Below are 15400 nucleotides of genomic sequence, written 5' to 3'. Positions count from 1 at the left end.
GTTACTCGATTAATGTGTCATGACCCCGATTGTGCGAACTCGATTGTCACGACCACGGATCACGAACTCGTTTGTTACGACCACGGATCACAATTAATGTCGAATGTTTTATTACGGATGTTACGGACGATGGCGACTTAATTATGTGTTATTATTTGTTATCATGTATCAAACTGTTTTGTGCATCTATGCTTGATACGTACCGTTACAACTTTTCCTCGTGGCGGTTTACTTTTTGGTAGACATGCTTGAAACGTAGTGTCTTGTGTTCTAATGCATTTAAAAAGCAGGCTGATGAAGGAGGCAGCAGCCCCCGAAAGCTACCAATCATATACATATTACTGGTGTCGAATAATTCGTTTCTGAATATTTACCATGTCCCAGTACAACAATTCCATATTTAAAATAAATCCGAGGAGTTTTCAGTATTTGGTGGGAATTACTTTGACTGACCGTCCGACCAGATCCCCTAGTCGAAAATCCGTGGCGACGCCACTGCGTCTATATGTTTAGTTTGTTCTCCGGAGCAGATCTGCGAGCTGGCGCAACTCTGGGTTAACCCTATTAGTGGCAGGCTCCTGGCTACCCCATATTAGTGGCAGGGGGGCTGTTTACGACCCCCCCTTGATATCTCGAGATCTAACCGGCCGATTTTCAAAATTCAAACGGCATTCGATTTGGCTCAACGAGATCTACATTTCTAAAAAAATAAAATTAAAAAATGTCAATAGGGGGGGTCACTGAACTCTATAATGTGGAATGCGCATCGGCCGCCAGATGGTGTCCAACGGTGCCGCCATGTTGCGCAGACCAGGAAGCGGCCGCCGCCTGTGTTGGGGAATAGGGAATTCGGGACCTCGATTTACGTTTGCGGTCGCTGCATCCGTTACGTTCAAGCTATGTGGCCACGGAACCCGGCATCTTACGCAGAATTGAGTGGAGAATAAGATGAAATTCTAAAACTTCTCAGATACAAGGAACTAATACGTTAAGCCCTTATAAGTCAATGGGGAAATATGAAAATTGCTATTTTGGCGCCGAGAATGATCTGAAACTATCTCAAGCATATAAAATCATGATTTCATGCACTCCTTGCAAGGTTCTATGCTTCATATTTGCATTGTTGCCCTTGCGTGACGTCATTTGTGACGTCACAAGGGTCACAGTTTTTCTTCAATAACTCCCGATCAAATTGAGCTAGCGAGTCGGGAAAGCCACCAACGGACTCAGGAAGACCTGCCGAATCGAATGATATGCGACATGACCTCTTTCGACCATCTTCGTGACCTGGCGGTGCTGACCTGACCTTGACCTAAGGTCAACACCCTAAGTTGACCTGACCCGAACAAAAAGTATATCACTCGATGCGCCTGAGCTAGCTGAACACGATGATGCCAAAATCGCGGCTCTATGGCCATTTTTGGCGAAGTTATTTACCAAAAACCGAACCCGTGCCTTAGATCACTTGACCTGACCTCAGAGGTCACCGGTTGACCCGAGACCTTTACAGTGGGTTTCTACCAGTCACTCTGCATTATCCTTTGTCGCAAACGACCAATTTACCGCTTAATTCTAGTTAAATTAGCGGCGCATTAGCGAGGTGGGTTCAATCAACCCCCTCGGCCGGGGCAAATGTGGGTCCGGCGAGTGAATTTGAGGAATTCTGAAGATACGATCGTGTTCCCCACTCAATTCTGCGTAAGATGCCGGGTTCCGTATCTACGTAACTTGAACGTAACGGATGCGGCGGCCGCAAACGTAAATCGAGGTCCCGAATTCCCTATTCCTCAACACAGGCGGCAGCCGTTTCTTGGTCTGCGCAATATGGCCGCCACCGTTAGACACTACGGCCAATAGGGTTCAAGCGGCATTGCTCCCCTGTGGGGGGGGGGGGGGGGTAGAGGGGGGTAAAAACGGGCAAATTGCAGATACATTTTAGACTGTTTATCACGGCCAGGTTTCTGAACCAATCTTAACGCAACTTTTGCCGATCGATAGAGAATGAACCAGGAATTCACACGGATCCTCAAAATAGGGTAAGTGGCTCCTATGACGCACACTTCCTAAAAGCGCACACCAAGAACTTTTTTAATGTAGTTCCTTCAGCAGAAGCCAGGAACGAAAAAATCAGCTGTCAATCACTTCCAGCGACATTTGTGCTGCGTGTGGACGGCGGTGGGGTGTTGTCGGCTCAAAAGGTGAGTAGTTATGGCGGATATTGTGATTGAGGTGCAATGTTTCTTCAGCAAAAAAGTGCCTGAAGCAATAATGCATGTTTTAAGACGCATGCACTTCTCGCGTAAACCTGAATAGGCCGGAAAGATCGATGGGCACTGACCGGATGGCAATGAAACGGGACTCAGTTTAGGCGTGCATGCTTTACCCAGAATACGTCAGTGTTGACGGGAGGGGGCTGAATGTCAGGTGTGCGTGTTTAGGGCAACTGGTTCTGCAATGACGCACACTTTCAGTGCTGCAAATGCGCACAGTACATTTGATGATTATCTAGCCTTCTTTCTTACAAGGAACAGCTTATATCACGATGAATTGACATGTTAGTCATTGGCACAGTGTAGAATGCGGCATTGAGCTCCACTCCGGGCGGTGGAGCTGGCAAAACGGCGGTGGAGCTGGACGCCGGGCCCGGGCGCTCGGCAGGTGACGCCGGGCCCGGGCGCTCGGCAGGTGACGCCGGACCCGGGCGCTCGACTGGTGACGCCGGGCCCGGGCGCTCGGCAGGTGACGCCGGGCCCGGGCGCTCGGCTGGTGACGCCGGACCCGGGCGCTCGGCTGGTGACGCCGGGCCCGGGAGCTCGGCAGGTGACGCCGGGCCCGGGCGCTCGGCATGTGACGCCGGGCCCGGGAGCTCGACTGGTGACGCCGGGCCCGGGAGCTCGGCAGGTGACGCCGGGCCCGGGCGCTCGGCTGGTGACGCCGGACCCGGGCGCTCGGCTGGTGACGCCGGGCCCGGGAGCTCGGCAGGTGACGCCGGGCCCGGGCGCTCGGCATGTGAAGCCGGGCCCGGGCGCTCGACTGGTGACGCCGGGCCCGGGAGCTCGGCAGGTGACGCCGGGCCCGGGCGCTCGGCATGTGAAGCCGGGCCCGGGCGCTCGACTGGTGACGCCGGGCCCGGGAGCTCGGCAGGTGACGTCGGGCCCGGGCGCTCGGCATGTGAAGCCGAGCCCGGGCGCTCGACTGGTGACGCCGGGCCCGGGAGCTCGGCTGGTGACGCCGGACCCGGGCACTCGGCTGGTGACGCCGGACCCGGGCGCTCGGCTGGTGACGCCGGGCCCGGGAGCTCGGCAGGTGACGCCGGGCCCGGGAGCTCGGCAAGTGACGCCGGGCCCGGGCGCTCGACTGGTGATGCCAGTAGATACTGAGTCAGTGAAAAGGTTTCGAGTTCGTGATGTGTTCATGATGCGTTCATGTTCATGGTGTGTTTCATGATGTGTCGAGTTCAAAGTTCGTGATGTGCTCATGGTGTTCAACTTTAAAATAAAGTGATTTGATCAATACCTCGACATGTTTATTAAACCTGTTGGAATTGTTCTTGTGCGCATTTGAGGCAGCTGAATGTGCGTCATAAGAGCACCGGTGCTCTATTAGCGCACGTCGGACGTTGGTGGAGGTTTTGCCTTATATGTCATAAATGATGAAGGAACGCTGGAACATAAAAGTCAAATCAAGGAAGCAAATGCTTATGAAAACTGCTTGTGACCATTTTATCAGCAAAACAGGTTTCAGTAAGTCTCAAAAGCAGTTTTCCTACTAGGTGTGCGTGATAGGAGCCACTTACCCTATGCATTTTCAAAAATCATAGGCGGATACAGATCATTGAGATTGGGGGTACACAAAAAGTATAGTAAATAAGGTTTTTGTTGGTACTGTTTCTAAAAAGGGTGGCAATGGTCTTGTTATGTTACAATTTTCTTATGAGAGAACGACTAAAATTGTATTGGTCATGCATAGGCGGTGTCAGGGCACCTATGTTGGGAGGTAAAAAATAACCCCCCTTTTTGGACGCCTGGATCCGCCTGTTATAGCAAAAACGTGTCAAAAGAGGATGCACAATAACTTTGTATATGTTATCACATGATACCTTTCATTCACTGTTCGTAAAACTGGTGCAGCATCGTGATCTTCGCCCAAATGACTCGCTTCACGAATAGGACCCCCCAATTCCCAGTGCTCTGGAGCCGCCCCTGGTAAAGTTATGAGCTTGAAATTTTCAGGGAATGTGCCCAATTTAGTTTTAGGAAAAGTCAGAAAATTTTAGCATCGTAGCTTCAGCGGTTTCGGAGATATTCCCGAAAAACCTGAGGGGTGGATAAAAACAACCCCCCCCCCCCTGCCACTAATAGGGTTAAGGTCTCCACACACCTGGTCCATTCGGGATGCGACTTTCCGCTGAACCCTGCACAACGCGGAAATTATAGCAACGTGTTGCCGCTGGCCAGGCTTCGGCCACCGATCTGGATCTGGGGAGGTCAAATATCCCCGTGACCTTCGAACAGCGGAGAGTCGCGTGGTGTGCGGAGACCATTAGTACCGTGCTCCGGGCTCCCCGCTGATGACCCGACCTGACCTTGGTCGAGTTTGTGGCGCTCGATTCATTCTGCTCTGGTGTGGTGTACCGGGACGGTGCGGTTTTTTTTCACGCATCGCTTTCGCGCTTTTGCATGCATCATTTCACACGGGACTTTGCACATGCCAAGTTGACTTGCCAAGTTGACGTCACTTTGCTGGATATTTCGCACTTTGCCTGACTTCGCACTTGGACTGGGAGCATAAACGCCCGTCCATTCGCAAACGGCCTAGGCCAACTGCAATAACGCACATGGACTAGTCCATTCGCAAACGGCCTAGTCCAAGTGCGTTATCGCACTTGGACTAGGCCATTCGCGAATGGACTAGCCTTCGCACTCGGCCCGCAACATATCAACATTCTACAGGAAACCTTGTCACACATGTTTCTAGGAAGTCGCTTGTGAAGCTGCTAGGCCCTGAACTGCGAGCTAAACAGGTTACAAGATGAAGGGCAACACGCATTGAAGAAGCAGCTTTGAGCGGACATTTCGACGCTGTCAAATGCGCGACGTCGCTCGTTGCGAGCAACGAATGGAACAACTTAATCCGAAGCACGTTCGACGCATCGCAGCTTTAAATCCAATCAGTCGCGAATGGAGTGGTAAATCAAGTTTCGCAGGAGTGTGTCGAAAAAGGCTATTTCGACAAAAAAGCTTCCCAAACCGTTCATTATAGATTTATCGTCAACTCGAGAAAGACGTGACCGAGGCAGCTTGGGGTGTTTCAGAGAAATTGGCAATAACATCAATCAATAAACATATTTCGGTGGCTGGAAAACATCCACTTTAGCGCATCATTCCAAAGACGATAAACCAGCCACATAACCCACAACACATCGGTGAGAGGGCTGCCTGCAGAGTTGTTGACAAGTGCGCCTTGTTTGACAATCAGCCCTGTCGCTCGGCACGTGGTCAAGTTCGGTTCACTCTGTGACCTGAGTCTGCTGGCTGTGAGGCTGCACCTCCTATCGAACTGGGTCAGGCCGGGGTCGCGTCCGGCTAATGGAACAATGGAACTGCACCAGGCTGTCGTCTGACCACTGCCCGAGAGAGCCGGGCGCAGCAGGTCAACTGAACCGCCTCTCGGCACCGGCAATCACACCGAGCAGAGCAGCGCCGTGCCGCGCCTCCGTCCATGCATTAGAACTCGATGATAAGGCCCTTAACTGTCGATCAGTAGTCAGACCACGGCGTCAATAGCGCATTAGGCGACATTGAAACCAGCTCAGTCGCACAGCCGAGGCCAATTCAAACTAACGGCTACAATGTGATCAAAGCAATTTCCCCCTAATAGCCCAGCAGCCAATTCGCTCAACAAGTTATTAGTGGAGAAATGTCATGCAGCCGGGTTCGGTCCACTGCGGAGCCATTTCCTCGTGATGCCATACATCTACAGAATGGCGTGATCCGTTTCAATAGAAATCACGCTCAATTGACGGTTGGACCCACGAGGCCGGCTGATTACTCTACTATTATTGTGAGCACTGCAACTGTTACACTGGGAGGTCTACGATAATGTCAAACGACTGTTAATTACTCTTAATGTGGCAGGGGCAGGGCAGCGAGGCAACACCGTTACTTGTGTGGAATACCATCAATCATGTTACAGTACATCCAACGTTGTAATGTCCACCGAGGTAAATGTCGGTGAGAAGTGATTAACTGACCACATTTATTGATAGTGGCATTACCGAAATAAACAGGCACCACAGCGACATCAAGTGACGATGGTAATGTCATGCAAATGTGGCTTTAACGATGCCGTTAGGTTCGTATTGATGATAAGTACTATTGCTACCCGCTGGAAAGTATGTCACAAGAACGAAACTCATTTGCGCCACCTGCATTCCCATGCATGTTTCTATGACACAATTTAACCCGCGCCCGGCTGGGGGTCCTGGATTTCCACGCCCTGCTGGGGGGGGGGGGGGGTGTTTGAACACCCCCCTTGTAACTCGGCTCCTGGGCCACGTAGCGATACGCGGAAGGCGGCGTTTGAAAGAGCGTCAAAAATAATGACGAAATCACTTCGGTCATTTTCTTGGTCAGGTCAAAGGTCAGGTCACCAGAGGTCATTGAAGGCAAAATTTCGCCGATTTCCAGGTCCAATGTCGAAAATTTCCAAGAAGCCAACGCATTACTCGGGAACCAATAGAGGTATAGCGCCGCGGAAAAGCGCATTCGATAGCCCTATTAACGCCCTTTCTGAATAAATCTCTCAGATTTGACCTAACTTCAACGGTTTTGCCTGCAGGGGTCAAAAACTGCAAAAATAGCCGATTTTTTCGGAAACAGTTTTTCTGCAATAACTTTTGACCCAAGCCCTGTACGAGCTTACTTTTACCGGCATCGTGTTCCTCTCGTCAAGACGCATCGAATGAGCTATAACTTGACCTTGAAAGGTCAACTTGAAAATTTGACCTCAGGTCAAGGTCATGACCTGACCGGAAAGGGTCATGCTGCATATCAATCGATCCGTATCGTCGAGCTGAACACATCTAAGGCGTTTTCATCGCTCTAGCATGTCTCTATCAAAAGTTATTTGCGAAAAACTGTTAGATACCATTCGTGACCTAAGATGACCTCAGGGCATAAACAAGGGTCACGAACACCATTTTCATGTTCAGTTTGTCTAAACCACTTGTAATTCGGTGTTTGGGAGTGTTTATAATGTCTTTCGTCCAAAAGAGGCGCATTTCAATTTTCTCCCATTGACTTATAATGGGGAGGTCGCAAAATTGACCTGACCTTAGGTCATCGATATCAAAATTCTGAGATATACATTTTGTACATGCTACTGCTCTTAGCAATCGCTGAAAGTTTCAAAGCGATCGGTCACTCGGTGTAGCTATGACAGACATTGAAACTTTTTATGAGGTGAGGTCACTTCAAGTGACCTAGTGACCTGACGTTGAATGACCTTGGTCTGAAATTTTCACAACATGTGTAGAATTGATGTATGATAAGGTGTACCAAAAACGGCGGCGCTCTGCGCCGCCGTTTTTGAGATATTCGCGAAAAACCACAAGGGGGGGGTGTTCAAACACCCCCCCCCCCCAGCAGGGCGCGGGTTAAGTAAGCATGTTTCCATGACGCAATTTAAGCAACATCGTCAGCTCCTGCCAGCCATCGGCTGTCAGCTAACTCTTTGTCCATCCGTTTCCCGCCGAAAACTCTCATATTGACGCACATCTACAGAGCTCAACCCATGCTATGTCTAGTCTCATACCCACATTACTCTCAAATCCAGTCTTTCATCTTTCATCTGTCTTTCGTCACTCGCCGCAGGTTTCTTACCGGCGAGTAGATGCGCTGCTGGTCTCGTAGAAAAAACTCTGCTTTGTTGACTTACTTACTCCCACTACTCCCTCCACTACTCCCTTACCGGCGTATAGATGACGTGGTGACCGTCCGTGGCCGAGATGTTCAGCGTGTACTCCGGCGTCGTCTCCCAGTCCAGCGGCCGCGCGATCACGATGCCTCCCGGACTGTTCACGCTAAAGCTGCCGCCCGTGTTCCCGCCTGAAATACAGATACATGACGTCATCGGTCCGCTGCTGGCGGTCCAAGTTGGAGGACGCCGTGAATTAATGACAGCTCACAGAGGGTCGATACGAGACAGAGTGCCGCCGCCGGTCCCGGGCCAACCATATACGTAACAAATGGGGGGTTCACTATTCCATCCGGAGCCAGTCGAGACTGTGATGCATGACAGAGTCAACTGACTCTTCATTCATGGCGGAAACTCCCCGAGGCCCGTCAGCAAAAACGGCACACGATGACGGAAAATGGCGAGATGTAGCTTCAGACGGCTTCCCTTTCAACCTCACAGCAAAACAGTACGCGTGTTGGATTATTAAAATAAACCACTGATACGTAAAACACAAATCCTCCTTCCATTTCCACGTGTCTTCTGAAAGCACGACAGACCCATCCACTGTCATCTACCGCCTACAATTTCATTGGATATCTCCAAACCATGTCACAACTGAGTGGACCATTTTCGTCGCTGGCTTCTGCTCGGTTCAGACATAGCGCCGGCTCCTTAGGGGCCGCGAGTCTCGAGGGCTCGAGGGAGTCTGCATTGCCGGCAGCAGACAAAAGACAGAAGAGACGGGAGACTGTTCACTGCTCATGGCTAGGTTAAACACGACTCCCGACTCGCCACTGGTGAAGGAGAGCAGCACTGACGGCCTCGGAGGAGCGATGGACAGGTTGACAGATCTGTCGGTGGGCCGCTGAGTTGATGGAACGGGTTCTAATCGGTCTGCTAGCGGGATGACGGGTCGGTGAGATGAGGTACGGAGGGACGTCAAAACACCGACATATGGTCAGCACACGAGCGATAGCGAAATGACAGACGAGGCAGGGATTTACCGACCGGTAAATGACAGACTGGCAGACTGAGAGACTGAGGCGATGACAGAAACTGACCGACTGATAAGCCAGAAATAACGAGTTGAGAGAAGGGCTAACGGTAACCAGAAAGTAACGAAGCGGCTTCCATTATGTTTGGAATGCAGGAATCGCTATTTCTTCTGATGGTCATTCCACGTAGTCTTTGATAACACTCATTCGTGTTCTGCTTCGACAAAGCCCGCTCCTGTGTTGCATTCCTTCATGACACGAAAACAAGCAATTGTTTACGTCCTTGCAGCACTGTCACATTTTCCCAGAACAGCCATATCAGGCAGTCTGTGACTAACCATAACAACTCCTCCAATAATGCAGCCAGTCGCCGCGGTCATACAACACACTTCAGCTCAGACTCGACCGCGAAAGGTCCTCACGTCCAACACCGGCGCCCATCTGATTTCCGCGACCAACATAGCCGACAGAAACGACCCTGCTGCATTAAACGGACCTGCAATCAGCGCTGTTTGCGCACACTTGTCTGGGTGCAGTATCCGCTCTGGGTCGACCTTTTGATCACCGACCGTCGACCGACCCAGTCAGACCGTGAGGGGCGGGGTTTGAACCCCCAGCGAGCAGTGATGAATCCCTGACCTACCGCCCAGCAGCGCGGCATCAAAGCGACACGCGTTAGACGTCTGCTGATCAACAGGCAGCCGTCAGTGGAGCACTGCTAAATCAACATCGGCCGCCCCAGTTCTACGGGCGAGTTACACTAAACACACACTGATCGGTGTCGAACAAAGCATCGCCGATACCCGGCCACTGATAGGAACATGTCTAAACTTCATGTAGCGCAGCCCGACTACTCATCAGAGCAGGCGGCGCGAACTTGATTGGAACAGTCGCGGTGGATGGTATACGCCTCCAATAGGCCGCACCCTGGGCGTAATCAGCTTCATCATTGACCAAACATGTTCCGAGCACGAAACTGGCGAGCTGGGAGACTGGCACGCTGGGACTCGGTCCAATCAAACATACAATCGAGTTGGAGGGGTCGGGACGCACTCATCAACATGGAAAACAACAGCGTGATCATCATAACACCGAATATAGCACAATCGAGAGTGAATAACAACTCAACAGCTCGCTACCAATCTGGAACAAGGATGATCAAACCTGGCTACGATAGTAAATGCAACATTTCCGTCTTCTCCCTGCAGTAAACTTCCTCTATATCACCCTATTTTCTCCATTACCCCTCTCTTCTCCTAACCTCTCTCAATTCCTTCCTCCTCTTCTCTACCCTTCCTTCATTCATCCTCTCTGCTATTCAATCCTTCCTCTCATCTCTTCCCATCCCCTCTCCATCCTCCGTCTCTCACCGACAATACTGAAGAGGACGGTGGTGTTGGCCGCCGCGAACTGTACCAGATGTCCCACCGGCTCCGTCTCAAACACCTGTACAATATCCGAGGGCAGCATCACGCGCGGCGGGTAGGGCGCCGCCGGCTGCTCCGGCAGCACGTCCAGTAGCACGCGCGTCACGGAGGACTTGGCCGGCGAGCCGCCGTCAGTGGCCTTCACCTGTGGAGGGGGGGGGGGATAGGGAGGGTCAGCGGCGGTCAGAGAGGGCAGCCTTCACCTGTGGGCAGATAGGGAGGGTCAGAGGCGGGTCCGAGAGGGCAGAGATACTGCCGCGGGAGTGGGACGGGGTGGTCAGAGGGGACACCTGAGGCGGCAGATGGGGAGGGTCAGCGGCGGGTCAGAGAGGGCAGCCTTCACCTGTGGGCAGATAGGGAGGGTCAGCGGCGGTCAGAGAGGGCAGAGACTGCCGCGGGACAGTGTGGTTAGACGGGACACCTGAGGTGGGTCGGGGAGGTCAGAGGGGTGCCTGAGGTGAGTTGAAAGTTCATAGGGGCATCTGGGTTGACCTGAGGTAGGTAGAGAGGCCACAGTTTCTGGGAAGGGCCGGATGTCAGGTCAAGAGATCAGAGCGTGGAGTAGGTCGGGTGAGAAACGATATTCAAACGGATTACCTAGCCACGAACGCTCAACGGCCACCAGCTATATGGTGTATACTGTTACGAGAATGAGTTAGCTTATCAATAACGTCACATATAATGAATGCAATCGAATTGATAAGGAAGGGCGCTAAGCAAGCGAGAATGATTGTGCAAACCAGAAAACTGCAATAACCCATTATGCGTCTGATATAATACCAATCAAAAGAAAGATAATTCCAAATGAAACATCCCACCCTTCAATTCAGTTTACCGATAAGAATAAGATACAATAACGCATCCTTTGTAACCCAAATAGCACAATGGAGATCAAACGTTCAGTTTCCCAATCGCCCAATTGAATAAATGTCCGTTCAGACGGTGCGACGGGCGCGTGCTCGGCGGTGGTCCGTCTGTGACGGCCGCACAAACACGACTGTTAACCCGCGCGGGGCTGGGGGGGGGGTAAATTTTACCCCCCCTCGCGAATTTTTGCGATATCTCAAAAACGGCGGCGCGCAGCGCCGCCAAACTTTCAGTACCTTTTCTTACATCAATTTGACACGTTCCCTGAAAATTTGAGCGAAATCCGCCGGAAAATTTTTGAGAAATTGACGTTTTAGTGACGTCATGTTCGTCATTTTCGCCTCAAAAACGGCAAAAGTTCAAACGCCGCTAACATCTTCATTTTTAAAGGAATCAAGACGTAACAAAAAAGGTTATACGTAATTTTACTTTGTCTATCAAATGGTCATCTCGGTTTTTTGAAAATTTTGGATTTTGGCCTATTTTTTTCAAAAAACTGACTTTTTTGGGAAAATCATTATAAAATCCAAAATTTTGAGTCTATCGAAAAAACCGGAATATATGTCAGAGAAGTGGTCTATGTGCACCTACATACCAAATTTTAGAAGAATCGGTTCAAAAATGTGGGAGTTATTCAAAATTTTATGACGTCACGACACACAAATTTTTTGAAAAATGACTTTTTTGGAAGTTCTAGACCTCGTACGGAAACAAAAATAGCACCATTCGATTCGCCGTGAAAAACTGCATCAGATAGACACCTTTTTAGGCCCTAACAACCAACTTCAAAATTTGACCTCACTTGACCTGACCTTGACCTGACCTCGACCTGAAATTCATCCAGAGGTGGTCCATATCACTTATTGAGTGTGCCTATTGAATTCTATGAGTAAAATGACCCATAAAACATGTGTCGCACATGCCCTTTTCTATATTTTGTTTTTTGGTGACCTGACCTGACCTGACCTGACCTTGACCTTGACCTCTGAATGATATTGTATGCAACGAATATTGTCTTGGTAGCCTAAGAACACGTTTTGGGCGATGAGTCTCAGTCCATGACTCCATTCTTCGGCAACTACGATGCAAGGCCGATACTGTAGAAACTTGCAATTTGTACCCTTGACCTGACCTTGACCTTGACCTCAAACTTTAAATTAAGTACATGTTTTTAGTAGTTCGTGATGAGAGCTTTCCATTGGCGTTTGAATTTTCCAAATCGGACCGTTAGTTCGGGAGATAACAGGGGGGGGGGGGTAAAATTTACCCCCCCCCCAGCCCCGCGCGTTCGGCTGGAGACCCCAGCCCCGCGCGGGTTAATGGAGACGGACTCAGCCGTCCGGCGCCGGGACACCACCATCAGTCATACAATCATCACAGGCGCGTGCACACGCACACACGGGTGCGCACTGCGCAGGGCAGCCGTGGAGGCTGTGCACAGTGGGACAGATGGGTCGATTTAACCAGCAAAGAGGGAACCGTTTACAAAGAAGGTGCCAGCGATCAGATAGGATTGTTTCAGGGTTTTGGGGAGCAGTCGCCGTGTGAGTTATGACATCCATTGATGTCGTTCTAATTGGCGACAGGTGAGTTGTTGCCCGAGATCAGGGTAGCCATTGGTTAGCTAGTTTCCTTTTCTTGACGACTTAACAGGTTGACGGCGTGCCGGATGATCATATCCAGTCCATGTTTGACTCACGCTGGGCTCGTGTTTGACCCACAGTGAGTACGTATCTAGCTCACGGTGACCTTATGATGAATTCACGGTAACCCCATATTTAGCTCAATGTGAGTGCGTGATTAACTCAGGTCGAGCCCGTGTTTAGCTCAGGTCGAGCCCGTGACTAGCTCACGGTGACCCCTGTGCCAACTCACGGTGAGCGCGTGTTTTCCGGCGGTGAGCTGTCCGGCCGAGTCGGGCGGCAGGCGCAGCTGTCCCAGGCGCGGCTCGATGTCCATCCGCACACCGTCCGTCGCCACCACCGAGTAGCGCAGCTCGGCGTTCACACCGGCATCGGCGTCTTCCGCCGTCACCTGGCAGAGGGGGCGGGGCGTCAGACACACACAACCGTCACGGGAGAGAGAGAGGGAGAGAGAGAGAGAGAGAGAGAGAGAGAGAGAGAGAGAGAGAGAGAGAGAGAGAGAGAGAGGAGGGAGGGAGGGAGGGAGGGAGGGAGGGAGGGGGAGAGAGAAGAGAGAGAGAGAGAGAGAGAGAGAGAGAGAGAGAGAGAGAGAGAGAGAGAGAGAGAGAGAGAGAGAGAGAGAGAGAGAGAGAGAGAGAGAGAGAGAGAGAGAGAGAGAGAGAGAGAGAGAGAGAGAGGAGAGAGAGAGAGAGAGAGAGAGAGAGAGAGAGAGAGAGACTTGCACTTCCAGCGCTAGTTCTTATCACAAACAAGGTGCAACTGGTGCAAGGACAGAGAGGCACGCCATGTTTCCATCCACAGTGATTACTGATTCCCCACCACTATATCTCCCCAGCTTCCCGTTCTAATCCAGCACCCACCCCACAAACCCCCGACATCAAATGACATCACGATGACGTCATCACCCTCTACAGACACGAGCGGGACGCGGGGCACCTATCGAACTCCTGTGACACACCGCCGGTAAACACATACATCTCCATCCCGGCGGGCCGTTCGACGTGCGCCGAACAACAGCACAAAAACGCTGCCGAGCCGCCGCCGCCGGGCGACTCGCTTCTATTGATGGCCGCCGGCCATTGAGGCAGCCGGACGACGCCGACGGCGAAGGTCAAATGAAAGCGGGGATAGAGTAGGGACGAGACATGGTTCCAAAGACCAAATAGAATGCCCCAGCGAAGTGACCATTTTGGCGATGGTCTTTTTAGGATAAAGTAAAGCACCATTATTTGTGAAGTTTTTGGTCGTTGTTCAGAGCCCTGTATAAGTATATGTTAGAGCCTTGTATGCTCTACTGACCACATCTGCGACAAAGAGACATTGCTCCCCTGGGACCCCTACACCTGGCGAGGCCCTAATGTACCAGCATTCCATGTAGCAGCTGTCCACTGTCCGTGCAAACCAACCACCATCCTCGCTCCGTACAGCCATCACCATCCGTCCGTCCGTCCGTCCGTCCGTCCGTCCGTCCGTCCGTCCGTCCGTCCGTCCACCCGTCTACCCGTCCGTCCGTCCGTCCGTCCGTCTGTCCGTCCGTCCTGTCTCGGCACCAGAGCCCGGCCCAATCTGTCCTGGTCCGCCGTAAAAGCGTCCAGTCAGCGGGCGGGCAATAAACGTGACACCGGCTCGTCGGCCGGACGGACAGACCTGTCTGAAAAGACCGTCACAGGATGGTCTCACAGCAACAGACTGCAGTCTGCCATAAGGCAAACCAATAGCGACAGACTGTAGGTAGACTATCACGGGACACAGTCAAATGGATAAACTGTACTGACTGCAGACTGCAGACTGCCGGATAGACTGTACTCCGCGATAGGAAGGATCACCAGCAACAGACTCATGTCGCTGATCAAGTGACATATTTTCCAGTCTGGCATCGAAAGGACCAGCTGCGACAGACTGCAGTCTGTCCACAGTTGGCTCTAGTCTGTCAACAGACCGGTCGAAGCGGGTCCAATTTGTTGGCTAGCCGGTGACAGTCGGGGCTGATTTGTCGGTCAGGCCGGATTTGTCGAGCTCCGAGGGCGGCCCGCGTGATTGCTGGTTCCAGCCTCGATTCGACGACGTACACAAACCAGCCTGAATGGCACCGACTGAATGTTCGGGTCAGGTCCTTTGGGAGGCCGTGCATGCCAACCCTAGCCGTACGTACACTGGCTTTAGGAGTACATATACACCGTTGGGCGCGCCTGGTCTAAGCAGGCTAAATTGCTTAGCCGTGTAGCTACTATAATTTACCGCTTGCAAGGAACAATCAGTCATATGGCTCTAAAGACAATATACACTTGGGAGTGGACGCATTACATGTCAATGTCTGCAATGCATCATCCACTCTCGTGTGTCACATGCGACAACAGCCAGGGCACCAACTAATCGGCGCTGATAGGTGCTGGCATAGATGATGGTTTATGTTTGGCGTTAGCCCACACATTCAAACCAGGAAGTCGTACCATGCTGAAGACATATTGACGTCAGGGAACCAGAAGTCTGTAGCTGCTGGCGGTTAGGG

The 15400-nt window shown here is 51.6% G+C and overlaps 1 protein-coding gene across 1 annotated transcript in view; it reads right to left on the bottom strand.

Annotated features, from left to right (window-relative positions):
- The window catches only part of LOC122394580 (fat-like cadherin-related tumor suppressor homolog), a gene marked incomplete at its 3' end in the record, with an annotated part of 128888 nt that overhangs the window by 64731 nt on the left and 48757 nt on the right, over positions 1–15400 (bottom strand). Inside the window, exons 7-9 of the mRNA XM_043391568.1 lie at positions 13124–13282; positions 10325–10526; positions 7972–8108 (exon numbers count right to left, since the gene is read on the bottom strand). Coding sequence (XP_043247503.1) covers positions 7972–8108; positions 10325–10526; positions 13124–13282 — 498 coding nt within the window. The remainder of the gene's footprint in view (positions 1–7971; positions 8109–10324; positions 10527–13123; positions 13283–15400) is intronic.

Source organism: Amphibalanus amphitrite, unplaced genomic scaffold (genome assembly GCF_019059575.1).
Source record: "Amphibalanus amphitrite isolate SeventyFive unplaced genomic scaffold, NRLGWU_Aamphi_draft 000600F_arrow, whole genome shotgun sequence".
Taxonomy (NCBI): domain Eukaryota; kingdom Metazoa; phylum Arthropoda; class Thecostraca; order Balanomorpha; family Balanidae; genus Amphibalanus; species Amphibalanus amphitrite.
Note: the sequence above shows the minus strand (reverse complement) of the source record. Positions and strands in the feature narration are given on the sequence as shown.